At 37.8% G+C, this 24,570-nt stretch overlaps 1 protein-coding gene and 1 pseudogene across 1 annotated transcript; both read left to right on the forward strand.

Moving 5' to 3' along the window:
• The first annotated feature begins 1,142 nt into the window (after positions 1 to 1,142).
• On the forward strand, positions 1,143 to 3,561 carry LOC110802760 (uncharacterized; annotated as a pseudogene).
• A 3,318-nt stretch (positions 3,562 to 6,879) lies between these two features.
• On the forward strand, positions 6,880 to 24,364 carry LOC110788537 (chorismate mutase 1, chloroplastic). The gene is made up of 6 exons (XM_021993176.2): positions 6,880 to 7,269; positions 8,787 to 9,009; positions 9,084 to 9,170; positions 11,797 to 11,940; positions 21,601 to 21,693; positions 23,896 to 24,364. Exons 1-6 carry the CDS (start codon positions 7,079 to 7,081, stop codon positions 24,136 to 24,138), a joined length of 981 nt encoding a protein of 326 aa, XP_021848868.1. The 5' UTR covers positions 6,880 to 7,078; the 3' UTR covers positions 24,139 to 24,364.
• Positions 24,365 to 24,570: the final 206 nt, after the last annotated feature.

A 24,570-nucleotide genomic window follows, 5' to 3' on the forward strand; every position in this document is an offset into this window, starting at 1 on the left:
TTAGGAACGAAGGGAGTAATCAGGGGCGGACCCACTGTGTATAATGGGTAGACAAATGTCTACCCAACTTTTTAATTCAAAAATTGTTATAATAGGCTGAGTTAAAAAAAAAAAAAAAAAAAAAAAAGAAGTTACCTTACTGTTTGCAAAAAGGCTGCACGTGAGTTTGGAATAGCAAGGTAAAAGTCTGTAGTTAAATCTTGGGAGTTGGGACCACAATAATACTTAAATTAATAATATAAAAAAAAGTAAAATATAAAAAGTAGGTTTATTAATTCACTTTTGCAGGATTGTTGTCACGCAAAGTTCAAAAAAATCAATAGTTAGGTTTTTCGTGTACTGTCCTTGTCCATTAGACCATTGAGCATTTGAGGCTTTGAGCCGCAGACCTGCAGAAAGTCAGAATCGCACAGTAGAGGATAGACGTACAGTCGCTCAAGCAGTCAAGCGTCAAACTTGATACAATTACTCCGAATACGTTACTCATTAGGTACAATTACTTACCGAATTATTCAATTTTAAATTGTTTATTTCAAATTTAATAGATGTATTTGTTACATCCGTAGACAATTTTGGTATATCTTTAAAATCGTACAATTATAATGTAATTGTGAACGGTGAAATTGGTAAAATTTAATCATTGTAATTAGTACTCCGTATTGCTTTTTGACGGAAAGAGAAAGTAGTATTGACGTACAGTGAATTTTTCGGAATACGGTTTTTGTTTAATTTGGGTATTTTGTTGTCTATTGATTTTAGTAAGGAGTATATAAGTCACGCGGCGATTTGTGAACTGATGATTTTTAGTGAATAGTTAAATTTATATATTTTACACTATTATTTAGATTGATTTAGTTTTTCCTTTTATTGTTGTACACTTACAATTATAGTTTACTATATAGAATTATAAACAAATATATAAAGTAGAATAACTTTAAACATATTGCTAACTTCGTTTTTTTATTCTGTTAATTATGCAAGGTTCAAAACTCGAAACCGATTAAAATTAAAGATGAGTGATTATAATGCATCAAGAAAGAAGAACAAGGGAAATAGTACGTTAGATGCATATTTTCAGAAAAAAAGGAGGACACAAGAGGATAATACATCATCTCCAATTGCCACTCAAAATCAAAACGAGAATGAAGCTTCCCCTTCCGCTCCAAATACAACTGCTCCAACTAGAGAAAGAGTAACTCAATTTGATATCAATTCTCTCTCATATGATCCTGGACTGAGGAAAAGAATTAGTGATTATCATCCTGATGATCAAGATGCAGTTAGAAGAGCATATATTCAAAGAACAGTTGTCCAACCACGTGATCACGATTTTCAACAAAGATTTGTTGGAGGTGGAATGCGTCGTTTTAATCCTGACTGGTATGATGCTTACAAAACTTGGCTTGAGTATAGTATTGCAAAAGAAGCTGCATTTTGCTTTGTTTGTTATCTGTTTAGAGATGATATAGGTGCTATGGATGGTGATGGGCATGATACTTTTGTTTCAAAAGGTTTTAAAGGCTGGAATAGACCACATGCTTTTTCTAAGCATGTCGGTGCTATTAATAGTGTTCACAATAGGTGTATGGAGAAATACAATGCTTTAATTGATCCACAAACATCCATTCAAAATGTCTTATCTCCAGTAACTCCACAAGCTAGAAAGGATTACCGAACACGTTTGGTTGCTTCACTTGATTGTTTGAGATACCTTTTACTTCAAGGTATGGCTATTCGTGGTCATGATGAAAGTGAAAATTCTTTTAATCAGGGAAATTTTCGTGAACTTTTAAAGTGGTATGCTAAAAGGAAAAAAAAAGTTGCGAAAGTTGTTTTGAAAAATGCACCAGGAAATAATCAAATGATTTCTCCTTTGATTCAAAAAGACCTTGCTAATTCTTGTTCCAAAGAAACAATTAGAGTAATTATGGAGGAGTTGGGTGATGATTACTTTGGTATATTGGTTGATGAATCTCGTGATGTGTCATGTAAAGAGCAAATGGCATTTTGTTTGCGTTATGTTGATAAAAAAAGGAGTAGTTGTGGAAAGATTTATTTGTGTTGTTCATGTTAAGGATACTACTGCACTATCTCTTCGGGATGCAATTTATTCTATACTTGCTGAGTATGCACTAACCCCAACTAAAATTAGAGGGCAAGGTTATGATGGGGCTAGTAATATGAAGGGAGACTCCAATGGTCTCAAAACTTTGATTATGAATGAAACAAAATCTGCATATTACATTCATTGTTTTGCCCATCAACTCCAGCTAACACTTGTTGCAGTTTCCAAAAAGAATGTTGATTGTGGTTGGTTATTTGAACTTCTTTCTACTATGTTGAATGTTGTTGGAGGCTCTTGTAAGCGTCAAGAAATGCTTAATGATTCTCAAACTAAATTAGTTGCAAAAGCATTTGAAGATGGTGAAATTGAAAGTGGGAAAGGTTTGAATCAACAACTTGGACTGGGAAGACCGGGTGATACTCGTTGGGGATCTCATTATAAGTTATTGTTGAATGTAATTGTCTTGCATCCGGCGATATGTGAGGTACTAGACATGATTTTTGAAAATCCCCCTAATTCAGATGATCGTGCAAAAGCTGATCGTGTTGGTGATGCACTTGTGTCATTCGACTTTATTTTCATGGTACATTTGATGAAGACTATATTTGGGGTGGCAAATCAATTGAATATTGCACTTCAAAAAAAAGATCAAGACATTGTTAATGCAGTATCACTTGTGAAAGTGACTAAAGAACGTTTGCAACAAATGAGAGAAGATGGATGGGAATCTCTTTTGACTTCTGTGATATCCTTTTGTGATAAAAGAGGCATCGGTGTTCCTAATATGGATGAAGAGTATGCTCATTTGGGAAGAAAAAAAACGTGGAAATCAACAACATGTTACAAATCTTTATCATTTTCGAGTTCAGGTATTTTTGGCAATTATTGATTTACAACTTCAAGAACTTAATCATCGATTTGACGAAGTAAGTATGGAGCTTCTTCTTTGTATGACATGTCTAAATCCTGTCAATTCCTTCTCTTCTTTTGACAAGTCAAAGTTACTTAGACTTGCCGAATTTTATCCTAATGAGTTTTCAAGTTTTGATTTGCTCTGTCTTGAGGATGAGCTTGATAATTTTATTCATGATATGCAAAGAGACGATAGATTTGAGGGTTTGAAAGATATTGGAGAACTTTCCAAGAAACTTGTTGAGACAACAAAGCATGATACATATCGCCTGATCTACTTGCTTATAAAGATGGTGTTGATTCTTCCAGTGGCAACTGCAACTGTAGAAAGGGCATTTTCTGCAATGACTATTGTGAAGAGTAAATTGAGGAATAGTATGGGAGACCAATTGCTAAATGATTGTCTAGTTACTTATATAGAGAAAGATGTATTTCTACAAATAAGTGACGATGATATATTAAACCGCTTCCAGAATATGAGGACTCGGCGAGAACAACTGTAATTTTAATAGGAACAAGAACTTTTGTAGGCATCTATTCTATTTTATTTTATATCGGTTGAACTGTGAAATTGTCATTTTTATTGTATGGTTTTTAATAAATTTTGTAGTTTGTTTTTCTTTTAAAAATGTCTACCCTGTTTTAAAATCCTGGATACGCCACTGGGAGTAATAAATAAAAACTCCTAGTTTAACATCAATTGAATTGTTCCCCGAATTCGGTTAGTCAATTCTATTTTATATATTTTTCATTAATTCTCAAGTTAAAAGTTTTTTTTTTTTTTTAACATAATCAAGTGAAAAGTTGGAAGCAAAGTTTCAAAGTTTTTTCTGTTACTCCACTATTCATGCTTGCCACATCTTCCTTAGACACATGCATAAATGTTCTTTTCATTCCTCATATGTCACATACTGAGTTAATTATATTATATAAAAAAAAGACCCTCCAATATAACCTCAACCTTTTACTCGAATTCGGTTAGTCTATTTACTTTATATCTCTCTTATTAATTCTCAAATTTAACATAGCAAGGAAAAACTTAATCTTTTCTCTATTATTATGCATGATTATCACATACTCTGTTAACAAAAAAAAGTATATTTTCCCATTTCTCCTTCGTGATATATTATGGTAACAGGAAAAAAAAAAAAAACTCTTAATTTAACCTTGATCTTTTCCTTGAATCCGGTTAGTCAATTTATATATTTGTCATTAATTCCCAAGTAAAACGTGGGGCGACACACTTTAAAATGTTTCTTTAGAAACATCCAAGAGTTTAGATATCAACCTAATAAAATATAGAATTTTATCTTTTCTCTCTCCCCAACACCAACAACATTTAGCAAACACCAAAAATATTATCTCCACTTTGCACATTTAATGTTACTTTTGCAGTTAAAAAAAACAAAACAATATAATAGTAGTGCCCATATGCCACTAGTCAAACTTTCCTTACATGAAATTGGTTTTCCAACTGGTTTTCATGAAAACCTTGTTTCAATCTCTCTCTTCCTTTTTCTCTCCTCTTTCTACTTATTTTATACTCCCTCCATATTTTAAAAAGAGATACATTTTTCTTAAACGTACGTATTTTAAAAAGAGATAAACTTTCCTTTTTTGACATGTTTTGGTCCCCACTCACCATTATATTAATATTTCTCTCTTTCTTGTGGTCCACACATTTACTCACATCATCTTTTAACTATAATAAATAATTTATCAACTACTCCACTTTCATCTTATTTTAATAAATACAACTCACGCTCCTAAAACTACGTGACGGTCAAAGTGTATCTCTTTTAAAATACAGAGGGAGTATATTTTTATTCTATTATCTCTTTTGAACACCAATTCTTGGATGTTGGTAAACAGAGGTAGGAGAGGCGCATATCTGATATGTGTGACAACACACATATCATCCACAACAGGACAAATTAGGGGAAAATGCAAGAGGAAAGGACAAAACACAAAAGTCTAAACAAAAAATAAGAGAGAGAAAGAGAAAAAAGTAGAGAGAGAATGAGAAAAAAGAGAGAGAAGGAGAAACAGTAGAGAGAGAAAGTGACAAAGTGGAGAGATAAAGTACAATTTCTTAAAAAACGAGTACCATTCCTTTTAAAACAAATATCATTTCTTTTTAAAAAAATACAATTTCTTTTAAAAACAAGTACCATTCCTTTTAAAACAAGTACCATTTCTAAAAACAAAATTACAATTTCTTCATTTTTTCGTATTTACAATCAATCTAAAAAAAAAATGCCAACAATTTTTTTTGTCTCTTTGCTATTTTTTCTTTTACTCTGATATGTGTGTTGCGATTAGATATGTATTTAGACTTCCTCTTGCTAAACATGCTCATGTTTTCCACTTTATGAAAAACAGATACCTTACTCTTCTTTCCATTCCTCCTTCGCCACACAACATGGTAACCAAAAAACTTCTTACTAACCTCAATCTTTTCCTAAAATTATGTTACGGAGTACATTTTTCTGCTTTATTACTATCTTTCTCATTAATTTTCATGTGAGACATGATATGACACATTTTAAAAGTTATTTAATTATTAATTTAGTATGCATGTCCGCCACTTCTCACTTAACAATTATGACACAAACTTTTCACCACCATATACGACCCAATTCGTATTAAAAAGGTATGCAGAAGTGACTACACCTCAACCATTGCCATAATTTGTGTTAATTGTTACCAATAAATTGCCATCTTTCTCATTAGTTTTTGGGCTTACTATTTACGCTCTATATTACTTAAAATTGCCTTATTTATTTACCTATCTACCCTCCTATATATACATTCCTCGTTTACCTTCTTTCACCTCTAACCTTCCCACCACATTTATGACCACCACCACCTCCGGTCGCCACCACTTCGGCCGCCACCTCCGAGGTGTCAATCTGACCACTGCATATTGTTACATGTGCGAGTCTACTGGCGGAACCTCGACGACTTATGAATTTTAAGCTTGTATAATGGTACAGACTTGTGAATTTTGAGCTTTGACCATGGTATAGACTTACGAATTTTAACCTCGTACCATGGCAACAACAACAACAACACCAACAACAAAGCCTTAGTCCCAAAATGATTTGGGGTCGGCTAACATGAATCGTCAAAGGAGATCGTCAATGTGCCCAGAACAAACTAGAAAGGAGATAGAAGTTAAAAGAAAAAAAAATATTATAAGCGATAAAAATAATAAAGTTTAAAATAGATATAAGTTTAAATAAGCTCGTACCATGGCAGGAGCTTAAAATTCGTAAATCTATATTATGGTCGAATCTCAAAATTTACAAGTCTCTAATTTTTTTTTCTGGGTAAATTAATTCAATTTCAACAAAAATTTAAACCCTTAAATAACATAGACTTATGCATATTGAGCTCACACCATGGTGTAGACTTATGCATTTTAAGCTCCTGCCATGGTACGAGCTTAAAATTCATAAGTTTATATATACCATGGTCGAAGCTCAGAATTCATAAGTCTGCACCATGGTACAAGCTTAAAATTCATAAGTTTGTATCATGATACAAACTTAAAATGCATAAGTCAGTGAATTTTTTTCCGAATAAACGGTGAATTACGGACAAATGCGTGGTAATTAGTGGTGGTTGGTTGGTGAAAGCGGCGGTGGATCTCTTTTCTCCAATAACGGAAGAGGTGAAAGTTGGGGGGAGAAATAAAAAGTTAGGATAAAGATATAAATGTAAAATGATAAGGCGATTTTAAGTATATTGGGGCGATTTTTAGCGCTTTAGTTAGTGTTTTAGCCTAACATTGGAGGGCATACTTCAAACTTTTCATACTATGCATGCCCTCCACTTCTTGGCTTGGACACATACCTACCCCTTTCTCTCCATCACCACCTAACTTATTTCTTCGTAAATTTTCCGCCTCTTAATGTCTTATTTCTCCTCCTTTTTTAACACTTTGTCAAACTCCAACGTCTCTTCTAGTCTTCTTTTGCTTACTTGTATATAAACCAAAACCACTGCATAACCCCACTAAATTTCTTCAACAATCTTTGCATATTCTCACCCCTCCTTCTGCTCAAATCTTGACTTGGGTATCTTTGTTCTTCATCAATGGAGGCAAAAATGTTGACTTCTAACCCTCAAAATCAAGCTTATTTTGGGAGTAACCCTGCAAAATTAAGGAACCCCTTTAATCTTCTGCCTTTTCAAACTGGGAAAAATTGCAGCTTCAGCTTTTGCAGAAGAGCAAGTTCATCAATGAAGGTCATTCAATCTGCAAATGGTTCTTCAATTATTGCTGGGTATAAAACCATTTCTTCCTTTTTTTTGTACTTATTCCCGTTGTTTTTACTTATTGATTTGTTGAATTATTTCTGCAACATTGCTTAACTTGCTCCATTATTTGATTTTTTTTTTGTGTGATTTTATTATTTTTTTGTTTGGCATATTTTCATGGAATTCTTTTGTTGCTTTTGATGTTGGTCTATTTCTTTAATCATTTAGCCTTAGTGGGTTGTTGTACAATTTTTTTTTTATTTTCATTGAAATTGCTGGTGTTTGTCTTTTGGAATTGGTCTAGTCATTGATTTTAGTGGAGAATATAGTTTGCAAACCGGTGAAGTTTGCTGAAAATGGCTGAGAATGGAGCTAATGTTGTTGGTTTGATTCGATTTTGCCACGAATAGAAATAAGTTGCCAGTTGACTCAATCGGAAGATCTTATAATTTAGGCATGTTTTGGTTGAAAATAAGACATTGTCGATTGGGAAAATTGTTTTTTTTAAACAAGTTCTGCAGTTCCTTTCGAAGATGTGAGGGGAAAGGGTTTCTTGAAACATTTTGTAACGCTTTCCTAAGACTAAATTTCGTCAACTGAGATGGATGATGATCTTTCCAGACCAATCACTGCGTAAATGAGAAGTCGTAAGGTTGATCCTGCATTCCTGCTCCCGAAAAGGAATTTATCGGTTCTCTCCGAATTGACTATGGTATATAATAATATGTAGATTCTTTCCAAATTGCCTGTGGAATATATTGATTCTCTCCATATTACCTTTGGAATATATTGATTCTCTCTAATTGCCTATGGAATTTATTGATTCTCTAAAATTTTCCTATGGAATCTATTAATTCTCTTCAAATTTCTTGTGGAATCTATTGATTCTCTTTAAATTGCCCATAGAAAAGTAGTTTTACTCGAAACAAGTTCTACTCTCCTCTCAAAAATAGAAAAATACTAAAAGAATCAGGTTCTATGTTAAAGTTGACAAGTGACAAGTGGCAAGGGTATGGTGTCTCTTTTTCCTGCTCTTTAATACAACTATTTGTTTGTAAAATTGGTTCCTCTTTTATATTTAGCTGTCTTTGTTTTTCTTGTTTTATGTCCGTGATCTGAGCTTGTATGGGAATGAATTTTTATTCCTAGTGCCTCTGTTGTTGTTATATCATCAGAAAGCGCTACTAATGCTGCTTTAGCTAGGACTTGCCACCAGTGTCTGATGTCATATAAGTGTTCGACATGTGTGCTCTACCTTGTTTGGAAATCTTTCTCTAAAAATTATTTTAAGGATCATACATGTGGACAGTTAAAAAGTTGGATACCTCTTGCATGAGAGAACCAGTGGGGGAAAATAAAGAGCCTTATATCAGAGAATTAACATGACAGAATTCAAGTTCTCATACAATGTATATCTATGGAGGAAAATATATGGCACACAAGTCAACTGTCTGACTTGATTGTGATAGTTTTTGTTAATGTATCAGTGAGGTTCTAGTGAAAGTTCAAGTTAATGAATTAACTTAAGATTTCATTTTTTTAGTGTGCAGTCTAAGACAAGAGTTGATGAGAGTGAAAGCTTGACCCTGGATGGTATTCGGAACTCCTTGATTCGGCAGGAAGATAGTATAATTTTCGGTCTTCTTGAGAGATCACAGTTCTGTTACAATGCAGACACATATGACCCTGATGCATTCCCTTTGCATGGTTTTCATGGGTCTTTGATTGAGTTCATGCTCAAGGAAACTGAAAAACTTCATGCTAAGGTATCATATTTTCTGGACCACTTAGAAATAATATGTATGTGCTTGCCCTTTGACAGTTTCATCTTTGCATTTAGATGGGAAGATATAAGAGTCCGGATGAGCATCCTTTTTTCCCTGATGATTTACCTGAACCCCTATTGCCACCTCTGCAATACCCTCAGGTAATGAAAAATGCATTAACCCCCCTCCTCTTTCTGAATTTATTTTTCACTGTACAGAATGATAGCAGCAACAGCATCACCATCCTCTCATCCTTAGTTCGTGATGAACATATTGATTGTCACTTATGTGGCAATAATTTGTATGCAATTCTTTATGACATCCATCTTCAAAACTCCATTTATGAAAAAGGAGATTGCATTTGTTATTGGTTTAGGTAGTCTCGTGGAAGGAAGATAGATAATGTAGGACACTGGAACTAAGGCTTTGTTTTGTTCATTTAAAATAGTTATGAAGAATAAGTTCAGATAAGGGCGAGTAACTGAAATATGTTAGGGTAACTTCAGAAAATCGCCAATAAGTTTAGATAAATTGTGGAAAAGGCTAGTGAGTTCGGATAAAGGTTTTCTACGGTAAAAGAGTGAAAAGTGTGAAAGCGCAGACCATTATTTTGGTATTGAGGAGGATTCCAGGGTGTGGACTGGGATTCATGGATCAAGGTCTTTTACATGTAAATCTTTTCTAGTTTGCCTAAATTGGCCCTCTCAATCTCCTGCTTTTCCAGTAGCTAACTTCATTTGGAAAGCAAGGTTTCTCTTAAGGTTGGGGATTTTGTGTTCACTTTGTTCCTAGGCAGGATTGACACTTATGACATGTTCCAAACGCAAAGGCCGTGATTGGGTTTACAGCGTACATATTCTTTCTTTGCTAATAGTGATTACTGTTCGCATGTTTATGTACAAAATGATATGGCGATTTACCTTTGGAGGAGCCTTTTCCCTTAGAGGTTATGTATAGGTTGCAAATTTATTTAGAGGATTTGGTAGGGGGAGGGAGGAGTTCCTAACATGCTATGGTGCAATTCTTTCATGGAAATTACGTGGTGTTTGGGGTTGGAGCGAAACTCCTGTGTCTTCTATTGAGTTTCTATGTCATATGATTTATTGCCACAAATTTAGCGTTGTTGTGGGCTAAGACGTTTGTGGCTTTCAAGAGTCACTCAACTGGTGTTCAACAGTATTGGGTTAAGTGTTGCCTAATTCCACACCACATGAACCGCGAACCAAAAAAGCGTATTAAAACATGAAAATGATACATTTTCGGCCTGATTTAGCGGCAGTGAATTGCAAACCCGTACCCAACCTCATACTAGCGAATCAGGTAACAATGTGTAGTTTTCCTGTTGGCAGGACAGCCTGTCCTTGTTGCTTGTACTACTTTCTCGGTTATTAATATAATCCATTTATTTATCAGAAAATTATTGTGGTATTAAGAAATGTCATTGATCTCATGCTCTTGATTTAATACTGTATTCCTAATGATAGATCGTGTAAGTTAATCAGATGTTAATGTAAGCCATGAAGAGAACATATAGGTCTGACAGGGGTGTACATGAATATAAGACTTTTATGTGAGAGAGGCTTTTAAATCAGTTTTGTAGACTTGACTTTCAAATAGTCTCCATGATGACAATTAGGTAAACATACGCAACACTTGGTAAGCTTTGCTTAGTAGGCTGTTTTTTGGTGGTGGCTACCCTGTTGCTGTTGTAGTTGAACTAATTTGGTTCTGAGATATTTACTTGATTAACTGTTGAATTTCGGATTGACCATCACATTCTTACTGATTAAGTTTAACATCCTTGCATATAATAACCTTCAATGTAACTGTTCGTGAAAAAGAGTGTAACACATAATCTTGATTAGGTTAATCAATTCACTAGCATATGAATGGTAACTTCCCAAATTGCTCCGTGTTCGCTACCTCTGAGTAAACGAAACCATCAAAATCTGGAAACAAAATTAAACTTTGTTCAAGTTTTCTTTTATTTCAAAAAATACCAAACACAGAGATATCGAGAGGGAGAGAGAGAAATTCAAATTGTTTTTTCAGGGTGTATCAGATCATTTTGAATTATTTGAGAGAATTATAGGATGAAAAGACAACAAAAAGTTGCCCGGAGAGTGTAGAGGAAAACAGCAGACTTGTTTCCCCATTTTTATTGTTGAAATGTTGAATCATCAGTTTCTAAGCACTTTTCTCGACCAATATATAAAAAGGCTCAAGGCGCAACAAGGCAATTTGGAGTTCCCAGCGCCTTAGGGGGGCGCCTTTCAATGAGGCGCCCTAATAAAAAGTAAAAAAACAAGTGAAAAAATGGTGTGTGCCTTGGTCGGTGCGCCTTTTTTGCACCTCAAAGTGCGCCTTTTTGCTCCTTGGTGCGCCTCTCGAAATCGCCTCGCCTAGACAATGAAAGGCGCTGGCTCCAATCGCCTTGCGCCTCAGAGCCTAGGCGCGCCTTTTTATACACTGTTCTCGACAGCCAGTGGTGAACTCCCCCCACCCCTCCTCACTCTCCGAGTCTCCTTTTTTCGTAAAAGTTCATTAAAGAAGCTTAATATGCTTTAAGACGGTCTTATAAATGTTATTGGTAGAAGATGCAGCAATAAGAATAGTGGAAATAGGAAGCCCTTTTTCTTTCTTTCAGATACATTGGATGTAGTCCTAAGATCTTTCATATGTAATGTATGTTCTCTGATGCAAATAAATGTTAATGGGTTGTTTATTAGTAGACTTATGTTTGTCATTTGATTCTAAATATGTCAAATATTGTTACTTTCTGTGTAGGTTCTCCATCCTTACGCTGATTCAATCAATATAAACAAAATAATTTGGGATATGTACTTCAAAGAACTTCTGCCAAGACTTGTTAAGGATGGAGATGACGGAAACTGTGGCTCTTCCGCTACCTGCGACACAATATGCTTACAGGTAAGAATATTTTGACTAGTTATATTGACCCAGTGTAACGGTATAATAAAAAACACAGTTTCCCACAAATCTGTTATTATTTACTTGTATGTTTTCCTGAAGTTGGTGCCTGCGTTTGTGTGAATGAGAAATAGACACTTACAAACTGTAATTTAATCCTTGCTTATCAGTTGTTCTTTTGTTTTCTTATTTGTGTGGCCATGTTGGAGCTTGTCCCCATCTTTCCTTCTCCTTGGTCAGATTTTTTCTTATTCTGAAGTCTGAACCCTCTTAAATTGTGTGCGTGGCTGGTTTAGATATCTTGATCTTGTATGCTGCATGTTTCCTGTGCTTTGGGATGTAATATAAGAGTCTGGATTCACGGGCTTCTGGGAGGAGTTTGCTGTACTGCTGAGTATGCTGAGTATGCTGGGCTGGTTTCATTTCTCGAATAATGTTACTCCCTCGGTCCCTTAATACTCGCCCCGCTTTGACCGACATAGAGTTTTAGACAATTTAATTGACTTATTAATGTATTAGGTGGTACTTCTCCGTTTGTTTTTACTCGCAACATTGGTCACTTTCATGCATGTCAATGCAAAATTTTAATCATTAATATCTTTAATTCTCATTAAGCAAAAATTATAAAAAGTTGATATTTTGAAAATAAACATTGAGACGAATCTAACAAGATCCAACACGACTATGTTTTATCTTACATATAAATCACTAACAATAGACAAAGTAGACTATGTGAATAGTGTAAAAAGTCCAAACGTTGCAAGTATTAAAAATAGGAGGAAGTATTTGATAGTGGGGTATTTTTTTTTTTTAATATAGTTAGTGGAAAATGTGTTGGAGGGTTGAAGTTTTTAATGTTCTTTTAGGAAATAGGAATATATGTGGGTCAATATATTAGTAAAAGTATACCATTTATAGAAACGGGGCTAGTATTAAGGGACGACTTTATGAGAAAAGCGGGGCCAATATTAAGGTACGAAGAGAATATTTCCAATCGAGGTAGGTCATTGTCTTAACAGTATCGTAGGCATGGTGCAAAAACTCGCCCGAGTTAACTAGGTTTTGGAGGTTGACGATACGATATATACCGGTTTGTAAAAGTGCTTTAAAAAAGGGCGAGATCTCAGCCTATTCTACCGTCCAAACCAATTTTGTCCGCATTAAACATTATTAGCCTCACATCTACTCAGCCGAATTTCCCATGTTTTCGACAAAAAGGAAGGGAAAAATGAAAGAAATGGAGAAGCTCCACTCTAATAGAGTGGAGAACTCAAGTTTCAGATATGAAACAAGAGAGGAGAGAGAAGGTGGACAAAGGAATTCATTTAATTATGTCACGTGTACGGTTTAGGCCTTTAGGGGAGGGGGAATAGGGTAGGTGGTGAGTGGGGCTGACATGGTGCTTCTTTTTCAATTTTTAAATTCTTACCTCGACAATCGCGACATTCCGCGACTAACGCATCATTTTCGTTACCGAAACTCCGCGACTATTCCAGCTACAGCGACCGATAACGCATTTTCGATCGTAATTTTTTGTAAAGCCCTGGTTTGGCTTCAGACACAAAGATAGAAATTGAGAGAAAGATCGTTTGATTGCAAAGACTCAAAGGTCGAAAGGTTTACAAAACTTAGTAGCTTTAGGCTGCAATTTACAGGTAATTAACTTTAGGTTACTAATTCAATGTCTATCTCTTTCCTCCCTTTTCTTATTTATACAAACTAAGCAGGTACAAAACATTAATGTTTCCTCTACTTTCCTTGTCAGTGAGTGCGAACGATTTCTGCTTGTACTTCCCTTGCCTCCCTTTCTTCCCCGCCCCCAAACAAAACACCTTGTCCTCAAGGTGGAAGTCCGGAAAACGATCATTGATCAAGGCCGCGACTTCCCATGTAGCTTCAAACAAGGGCAACCTTTTCCACTTAATCAACACCATGGTGCCCTCACCTTCGTGTTGGCAAGGCAAGGATGATGGAGTTACCTGCTCCCGTATAGCTCTCTTGAGTTGTGAAACATGGAAGACAGGATTAATCTTGCTAGTGGGGGGTAACTTGCGTTTGTAAGCCACAGTGCCAACCTTGTGGATAATCTCGAATAGGCCATAAAAACGGGCTGACAACTTCTGTTTGGGCCTCTTAGCCAATGAGCGTTGTTGGTACGGTTGCAATTTGAGAAAGACTTTATCTCCAATTTAAAGTTTTCATCCCTTCTTTTTCTATCTTCATTGCTTTTCATAATCTGCTGGGCACGCAGCAAGTTGAGTTTGAGTTCATCTAGATATCCATCCCTTTCTCGAATTACTATCCACTGGTGTTTGCATTGCTTCAATCCGTAACAGACCCTTCCATAGACAACCTTGAATGGGGTCATGGCCGTGAATATGTGGGGTGAAAGATTGTAGGATTACTCGGCCCATGAGAGCTACTTGGACCATTTCTTCCTCTCACCCGCGAAACAACGTAGGTAAGTTTCAAAGCCTTTGTTTACGGCCAACGTCAGTTTGGGGATGATACAATGTATTCCTCTTTAACTCGGTGCCATGGAGTTTAAATAGTTCTTTCCAAAAAGTATTGAGAAAAAACCCTGTCACAGATGATAGATGTAGGGAACTCATGTAGCTTCACAATATCGCGAATAAATGTCACGGCAACTGATAAGGCTGTAAACGGATGTCTAAGCCCAATGAAATGTGCATACTTCGATAACCTGTCAACCAAAACTAAGATGATATCAACCCCCTTTGAAAGAGGTAAGCCCTCAATAAAGTCCATGGTGAGGTCTTCCCACACAACCGAAGGCACGAGTAATGGTCGCAACAAGCCCGTAGGTAGCTGTTGCGAGTGTTGCGAGTGCTTGTTCTGTTGGCACACTCTGCATTCAAGCACATACCTTGCTACCCCTTTCCTCATCCCAAACCAAAACCATTATGAGGTAAGGCGGAGGTAAGTTACCCCCCCCCCCCCTCCCCCAAGTCCGTGAATATCATCATATTCACGCAGTAAAAGCGGAATGAAAGCCAATGATATGGCCATCACAGTTTGGCCCTTGTATAAGAGCCTTTTCCCCACCAAAACAAACCCAGCAAGTTCAGCTCGTGTCTAATTTTCTCCATCCCACTATAGTTCTTAATTTCTTCTTCCAATGCCTCCTAGTCCACCGCCTATGAAGTTAGTAGCGCACCCAATTCTAGTGTTCCTAACTCGAGTTCCCCTTCACTTTTTTCTTAAAAGCGCGTCAGCCACCCGATTAGATAATCCGGGTTTATATTGATTATCAAAATCGAAACCAGTCAACTTACTCACCCACTTTTGATAATCGGCCCCAATTCTGTTGTTGAGTAATATGCCTTAAACTCTGTTGATCGGTCCTAATCACGAAATGTCTGCAAAGAAGATAATGCTTCCATTTTTCAACTGCGAAGAAAATTGCCATCAACTCTTTTTTGTATATTGACTTTCCTCTCGCCCTTGGACCAAGAACATGTCTCTAGTAGACAATTTTTAGCTAATTCAAAATAAACCTCAATACCTCTTATCAGAAGTTGTGTTTGCTTAATCACTTGCGTTGTTGTTAGCCTTTGTAGATATTGTGCTGCCGCATGTTTCTAAGCTTTCCAAGACTCCACAAAGTCTCCACCAAAACAAATACATTCTCGTCGTCGGTCCCTCTTGTGCCTGTTGTGCGCACACAAGCGCCCCGATCGACCCACGACCCTCGCTCTTGTCGCCAATAGGCAAGAGTGCCCATTCTGAAGCAGACACCCGCTCGTGTCCAGAGCCTTGAGTTTCATTTTCCGCACAAGGCTTTCACCCTTGACGACCCATAGGCAAGAGCGCGCCGCACGATCCGGTGTCGAAACATTCGGACCGTGATTGTTTGTATCACAGTTAAGGTTCAAACCTAGGCATCAAGAGACCCGACCAAGCAATCTAAGATGGGATCAATCTTAAAAAGACTAGCCTGGCTAGATGGCTAGAGGGCAAGTCAGGGAGCTGGAACTCGAGGAAATTATGATTGGCCAAGCTAAAGAAATAGAGAGACTCGAGAATGCGGTCGACAAGCTCATGCAAGAAGAGAAGGACTGACTGTATGAACAACTTGGCTTTCTCAAGGGACAAGCTGAAGATGCACAAGACAAGTGCGCGACCCTGATGCGCGTTACAAGGACTGATTCGGGTGGAGGTGGTGCGATGAAGATCAAACCTCCAAGGCCTCGAGACTACATCGGCGCTAGAGACTCGAAGGAAGTTGATAACTTCCTCGTCGACATGGAGTAGTATTTCAGAATTTGTCAGCTGAGTGACGATCTAAAGGTGGATACTGCGACCATGCATTTGTCGGATGATGTGAAACTAGGGTGGCGCACAAAGCTCGCTGGCATCGAAAATGGGAATGTCAAGATAGATACCTGGAAAAGTTCAAGAAGGAACTCAAAGATCATCTCTACCCCGAAAACACTGAGTTTGTTGCAAGAATGAAGCTATAGGAGATCCGCCACAAGGGATCCATACGCGACTATGTGAAAGAATACTCGACTTGCATGTTTGGACATTCGAGACATGAATGAGAAGGATCGGTTGTTCAACTCTGTTCACGGGTTGAAAGAATGAGCGCAACGTGATCATGTGGGGAGCCCTTACTCCTAATTATCCACAAAAGAATCCAAGATCAGCACGCTCTCGGAAAACATTAGTAGGCTTAACTTTTTGCTATGTCGAGGCCAACACAAATGGTGGGAGTGCAAGCACAAAGGGGAGATTGACAACCTGCAAAGAAAGTTGTCGGCCATGTCCGTAGATGAAACCCCGGATGAGACAGAAGAAGAAGCATGCAATGTGGACGAAGAGCCCCGCATAATGAGTTTCGTCTACATGCAATGGGGAAAGAGGCCCCGAAGACAAGAGAGAGCTCCACAAATATGATGTATGTGGACCTCTTAGTGAATGGGAGGAAAGCTCGAGCCATGGTCGACACCTACGCCTCTCACAACTTTGTCACCGAAACAGAAGCCCGGGGTTGGTACTCAAGGAATGAGGCGGTAACATGAAATCCGTTGACTCTAAAGCCAAGCCGATTCACAGTGTGGCAAAGCAGGTGGAAACAAAGTTGGGAGAATGGGAAGGAAAAATGAACTTCACTGCCGTCAACATGGACGACTTCAACCTTGTGCTTGGATTGGAGTTCCTCCGCACCAACAAAGCAGTTGTAATGCCTCACTTGAATTCTTTGCTTGTAGCAGGTGGACAAACTTGTCTTGTCCGAAGTACAGGTACTCCCACAAAAGTGAAAGACAAGGGCCGTTATCTTTCAGCAATGCGAGTAATAGAGCGAAGAAGGCAACATCCCAGAAACAAACTTGCACCAGACACCCACCAAAGCGAGTGATGGAGCCAACAAGAAAGGCAACATTTTAGATACCACCTCGCCACAAACACAAGAATCGGGATGTAAGCTCAAGCCCAACTTCTCCGAGTAAGTAAGAAACCAGAAAGAAAGAAGAATTGGATTCACAAGAAGCATCAACTCCAAAGAGAAACACTCATCAAAACTCCCACAGAAACTCACCAACCAATCAAGGCACAACCAGATTTAAAGACTCCAGCAACCGCCATCAACTAACTGCGCAAAAGAGACTGCAAAATTTAGGATAAGAGCTTTTTCTTTTATCTATTGTAATTATTGTAAGTCGACGAGGTCGTCGACAACTTAAGTGTGGGAGTATGTTAGAATCAAAACCTTCCTTGACTTTCCAGGATCTTTCTAATACTCCCTCCATCCGAGATTAGTTGTTACACTTACATTTGCACAAAGATTTAGGTGATAAGTGGTTGTTTGGTTATCAATTATTATTTTATTGAAAAAGTAGATGTGATAGGAGTTAGTGGGGTATTTTTTTAATTGAATGAGAGAGGGTGTGGGGACAAAAAAAAAATTTAGTAGGAAGAGAGAGACAATTTAATAATTGTGGGATCATTCCTAATTTAGAAGTGTAACAACTAATCTGGGACGGACGAAAAAAGAAAGTGTAACAACTAATCTGGGACGGAGGGAGTAGTTTTTTAGGCTTCAGATAGAATTATTATGTTTCTGTCAATCCAACAGTTTTTAGCTAATTCAAAATAAACTTCAATGAGGGGTATGGACCAATATCTCTCATCAGAAGTTGCATTTGCTTATTCACTTGCATTGTTGTTAGCCTTTGTAGATATTGTGCTGCCGCATGTTTTTAAGCTCCCCAAGACTCCACAAAGTTTCCACCAAAACAAATACATTCTCGTCATCGGTCCCGCTTGTGCCTGCCCACACAAGCGCCCTAATCGACCCTCGCTCTTGTCGCCAATAGGCAAGAGTGCTCATTCTGAAGCAAACACCCGCTCGTGCCCCGAGCTTTGAGATTCAATTTCCGCACAAGGCTTGCGCCCTTGTCGCCCCATAGGCAAGAGCGTGCCGCACGATCTGGTGTCAAAATATTTGGACCGTGACACCGTGAGACCCTAGAAACCCCGCGATTCCCCCAAATCCTTGGCTTACTCCACTCTCTCATGGCCCATATCTTCTCTTGGTTTACTGCCACGATTCTTGAAGTATGACCGGAATACCTCATTCATAAGTGATTGGAAAGTCGTTGGAGCGTTGGTGAGATCGAACGACATTACCAAAAACTCGATGTGGCCTTCGTGAGTGCGGAAGGAAATCTTACGTGTATCCTCTAATTTCACAAGAATTTGATGATACCCGGCCCTTAAGTCTAGCTTCGAGAATACTGTGGCCCCGTGCAATTCATCTAGGAGCTCATCAATGAAGGGAATTGGATATTTATCGGGAACGGTCTCCTTGTCGAGAGCTCGGTAATCTATGAAGCCTGGGTACGTCTGAGAAGTTCCGTTTCCCGTACCGGGTACGGTAGGGGTACGCCCAGGATACATACCCATGGCGAATCCAACCAGGCTGTTACGCGGGTATTTTTTGGGTACGGTTCAGATAAATTCGGGGACGGCTTTGGTACGTTTTTAATAGGAAGGTACGTACCCAACATGATTTTGACATAGTTGAGGCCCAAATTCACATTTTAGGGTTTTACTTTTCATCCGTTGTCTCCGCAATTGAAGAATGGCGAAGAAAGAAGACGGGTTTTTTTTTTTGTTAATAATGGCGGTAGAGAAGGAGACGAAGGAGGAAGAAGAGATGACATATTGAAGTAGATGAAGAAGGAAGAATGGTGGTAGAGAAGGAGGAAGAAGAGACGAAGAAAGAAGAATGCCGACACTTTCCCTTTTATTTTTTTTAGTATGGTCGGCACTTTTCCTTTTATTATGTCTTTAATTTTTTTCTTTTAATTTTTTTTTTAGTATTTTTTTTTTATTTATTTACAGTTGGCCGACACTTTCCCTTTTATCATTTTTTTAGTATTTTCTTTTATTTATTTACAGTTGTGTTCTGTTTTGTCCTTTTTGAGGGGAGAGATTTATTTATTTAGTTTTCTAAGGAAAGATGTAAGTTATTATCAAGTCTTTGTTTTGTCCTTGTCAAACTTTTATTTTTGAATTTTTCTTATTCATACGAAATACGGATGGAATCAAAGATTCATTTGTTCTTTTGGCTGTGGGATGTAATGGAGTAAATCAAAATGGCTCTTAAAACCTCTTCGCTTCCTTTCCATGAAGTAGAAGATGGTCTTCCCGTTGTCGTCCCGTTATCGCTTTTGGGTCAATTGGAAACAACCTCCCTGCAATTGTAGGGGTAAGGTTGCGTACACCCGACCCCCCTTACCCCGCTTCTTGCGGGAGCCTCTTTGAGGCAATGGGGTAATGATAATGATAATGATGAATGATACGAAATACGGAGTTTTTTTTTTTCTTTTTTCATTAGTTTGTTTATTTCATGTACTCTATTTCTATTTTAGTCAATATATATATATTTATTTTTTTTTTTTTTTTTTTTGCGGAACCATGCTGTACCCGTTTTTTGCAATTTTGATTTTGCCGTTTTCTGTCCCCGTAACTGTCCCGGTACCCGTCCCCGTACCCGTTTCTATGCAACCTAGCCGGTAATCCACGCAGAAACGCCAAGATCCGTCTTTCTTCTTAACTAGCAGAACAAGGCTCGAACAAAGGCTAGTGGAGGGCTTGATGATTCCTGCTTCTAACATTTCTCCGATTAGCCTTTTTTGTCTTTCTGCACTTACCCCATTGCCTCAAATAGGCTCATGCAAGAAGCGGAGTAAGGAAGGTAACTCAAATATCCCCTTAAATTTCTCCAAGGCCTTGCCAAAAGCATAGGAACAACCCCTTCTCTGCCTTCTTCCCTGGGATTGTGGCTAATCTCTAATCTACCAAATAATTTGTCAATGCCTTTCTCTTTCCTCTCTTTTCTTATTTATACAAACTAAGCTGGTACAAAACATTAATGTTTCCTCTGCTCTCCTTGTCAGTTAGTGCCTGCTTGTACTTCCCTTGCCTCTTCATTGTTGTTGTTGTGGTTGTGGTGCCTGCTCCTTTTCTTGCTGCGCCTGTAATAGACCAACACAGGTGGGTCAGCTGTGTTATCTATTATCTTATTTTGGTACTTCAGTAGTTTCATTTTTCCAACAGCTTAGATCAAATATGAGTTTGTATTTCTACACCTACAACGACAGGCATGTAAAGATTCTGCATTTGAGGATCTGAGGAGGTCTATGTGTACAACCTTATCTTTTAAGCATTTATAGCAACGGAATCATTCATTATCATTACCCCATTGCCTCAAAGAGGCTCCCACAAGAAGCGGGGTAAGGGGGGTGGGGGGGTCGAGTGTACGCAACCTTACCCCTGCAAATTGACCAAAAAGCGAGAGAGGTTGTTTCCAATTGACCCAAAAGCGATAACGGGACGACAACGGGACGACCATCTTCTACTTCATGGAAAGGAAGCGAAGAGGTTTTAAGAGCCATTTTGATTTAGTCCATTACATTCCATAGCCAAAAGAACAAATGAATCTTTGGCTCCATCGGAAATGGACAAAATTTATAGCAATGGAATGTCTTCAAATTTTTTTACTGAGAAAAGGTTCTTACTGGAGTCCCTCAACCTCCCGACGTTTGCCAGCGGAGATGCTTCAATCTTTCCCCCTAAGCAGTGTATTTATTGCAAATCACTGTTTGCTGTATATGGTGTCTAAGCTATGTTAATTTACAGCTGATGTGTTTCAAGTACACATTTTTTCTTTTAACCTGTTCTGAAGGATTATATACGGAGTACATGTTAATCATGCTGCTAATCTTGGCTAGCTTCTACTAGCATTGATTAACAAGGGGCTGCATTGATCACTAAGGCCAAGGTCTTTACTAGCTCGTCAGTCTTCTTGTTTTTTCCCCTGCTATATTTTTGTCGTACGGAGTTTCTGGAATGCCATATGAATGAGTATCGATCTGTGATGCTTGTTATTTTTGGTTACCATGATCTCCACTTCTGTATTTCTGACGATCATATTGTTGGTAATTTAAAAACTAATCTCTAAAGTGATAACTACAGTACTTTTAGAATTCGCAGTAAAAACTCTAAATGGATTGAGTGCAGAACCTTCAGCTGGACAAGAGTAAATATATTTGTATTTTTTTCTTCCTGTGTGAGGACATTGTGCTAGACAGTTCTGTTATGTTCATCTCCTTGGCTCCTTGTTTGCAGGCACTTTCTAAAAGAATGCATTATGGCAAGTACGTGGCAGAGGCAAAGTTTCGAGCTTCACCTGATATCTACACAGCTGCTATTGTAGCACAAGTAAGGAATTTATGGGTTAAAAAAAGGGTTTTCCAACTAATCTAAGTTGTGCCATCATTTTGAATAAGTCTTTGTGATGCCCCTAAGGTTTTAAAATTCCCTTGCCCCTTTTCTACCCACCAACACTGGTAACTACTTCCTCGCTTTCCCGTTAATCAGATCCAATGCTCCTTCTCCAAATCTTCCCCCATATACTTGTGGAAGAAATTCAAGAAAATGCTACAAAGTTGAGGGTGTAGAGGTACAGACGAGGGGAGAGAAATAATAGACAGTGGGGGTGGTGTCGTGGTGGTGACCGGTGAAGGAGCAATAGATGGGAAGTCAGTGTAGAGAGATGAGCTAGGAGGAAGAGAGGGGTTCGGTGGGGAAAGATAGGATGTGCGGTGGGGGAAAGGGGAGGAAAGACGTGTGTGTCCCTTATGGCAGTAAGGGGCCATAAGTGGAGTTAAGCTAAAGAATGGGGACCCACCTTTCATATTTTTCACCCTTTAGGACTTTCACTTTTTTTTTCACCCTTTAGAACTCAAACCAACTTTCCGGTAGGTTAACCCAAGGCTAACTCACCGTTAACCACATAAACAATATAAAAAATAAAGAAAAACATTCAAGTGTAATTAATTCCAAACAAAAATTATATAAACGAAAATTAACCAATATTAGGCAATTTCTCAAAGAACAGTGTATTGCAATACAACGCAATGCAATGTCGCCTTCTCAAAACCTCAAATTAACCAATATTAACGGAATTCTAATTTCAGAATTGAATATTTAAATCGTTTATTAAATATACCAGCTACTATGTACTAACAACAACAAAAATCCTTGCCCCAAAAACAAAACTACAGATTGATACACCAAATTCGATTTCCGTTCTTTCGATGTACAAATCAATTTGCTCCAATTCTTGCGAGATGATTCTCTTCCAAACATGAAATCATACCTTGTTAAAAATAAAAATATCAAATTAATTCCATTTTTCCAGGAAAAAAAATCAATTCAATTAACAGCCATTGATGAACTTGCATGTGAAGAACAAGAGAGAGAAAGAGGGGAAAATTACCTAAATGATGCTACGGAGCAGATGTTGGCAGTTGTGACGGTGAGGAGGAGGGTTAAACGCCCCCTTAATGTTTGGGGCATTAGACACAAAGCTCTTCTTATTATGTCATTCTTGTTTTCAACCAACTTCAACAGATAAAAAACTTCCCAAAAATTCCTCCGTAGGATTGCAAGAGAAGAAAGGTGGAGTAGGGGTGGTTGATTGCAAGAGAAGAGAGAGGGGGTGGTGTAGTGGTGGTTGGAGCGGTGGTTATTTGGGTGAGGGAGAGAAAATGAGTCGTTAGTCAGTAGGATTGAAGACCCTTAAAAATGAAATTGAGCTTTTATTTTTATTTATTTATTTATTCTTTTTTTACTATTTTAAACCAAGGGACTAACATTTTATCTAAGAGGATTGATCTTTTGTTTACTTTAGTTAATTTTAGTCGGAAAACAAAAAGTAGGTTCTAAGAGCATGTACATTAGGGCTCTTGGAGTGGCTCTCTAAATAGCTCTCCAAGTAGATCTCCAACAAAAATTATTTCTTAACCAACATCGCGGTTCTTGAGAAGCTCTTCATGGAGAGCTACTTCAAGGGGTAGTTCTTTCCCAAGAGACCTCCAAGAGTTGATTCTTATTGAAAAGTGGGGAGTAACTTTGAAAAGTGGATAATAACTTTGGTTAAAGAAACAAATAATTATGGACTACCAAATGATTAATAGGAGAGTTCACTTGAAGAAGCAACCATGTTGAGTGTTTTTAGGAGTGAATTCTTGTGTGTGTCTTGTAGAGAGAGAGTGGAGAGCCCACCAAGAGCTCTTTTGAAGAGCCAACCAATGTACATGCTCTAAACGGTGGAAAAAAAAAGTTATAGATCATAAACGGTGAAGAATTTAAAAGGTTAGACCCATCTTTGTGCTTAACTTGCCATAAGTGGCTCATATTAATTTTACAAAAGGAAAAAAAGTTAAGCAAACATGTGGGAACCGTGTAGGATGCTAATAAAATTTTAAAGTATAAGGGAACCATGTAGAATTTTTGAAAATGAAGGGTACACCGTGGATTTTGAAAAACACAGTTAGAAAATCCCAAAAAGATTCGGGTTATTGGTGCACTAGAACTAGAAGTTCCTCTCTGATGCTTGTACTGAACTCAATGTTGCAGGACAAGGAACAATTGATGAATTTACTGACGTATGAGGCAGTGGAACTTGCCGTACAGAAAAGAGTTGAAATGAAAGCCAAAACCTTTGGACTCGAGGTGCCGGTCAACCCAGATGCTATCGATGACGAGTCTTGCCCTGCTTACAAAATCAAACCCAGCTTGGTTGCCAATCTATATGGGAAATGGATTATGCCTCTAACAAAGGATGTTCAAGTTGAGTACTTATTGAGAAGGTTGGATTGAACTTAATTATTTTCCTAATGTGATGAGATTTTTAAGAAGGAACTGATTCATGTTTTTGTTGTTTGTATGAATTTGAACCATGCATAATTTGATGGGCATGATTGTGCGAAATTAGGTCTAATGTATAGCTTGTAGCTTGTATAGCCCATGTTATCTTTTCCTTTATGACGAACATCATTTGGTTTTGCATATTTATAATAGCCTCGGTTTACCTCCTGTGCATTAATATTATAGCGAACGTACCACCGTACCACCAATTCTGCACTATGTCGTTCTTCACAATTTGGATTATACACCCGGGTGCACAATGCTCATTGTGCATCCTGAAGAACATTTGTTGAGTATCTAAAGAACATGAAGAATGATTTCAATGTACATATACAAATGAAATATTTGCACTATATGTTCTTTGGGTTTGAACTATATGTTCAT

This window comes from Spinacia oleracea, chromosome 5 (assembly GCF_020520425.1).
Source record: "Spinacia oleracea cultivar Varoflay chromosome 5, BTI_SOV_V1, whole genome shotgun sequence".
Classification (NCBI taxonomy): Eukaryota; Viridiplantae; Streptophyta; class Magnoliopsida; order Caryophyllales; family Amaranthaceae; genus Spinacia; species Spinacia oleracea.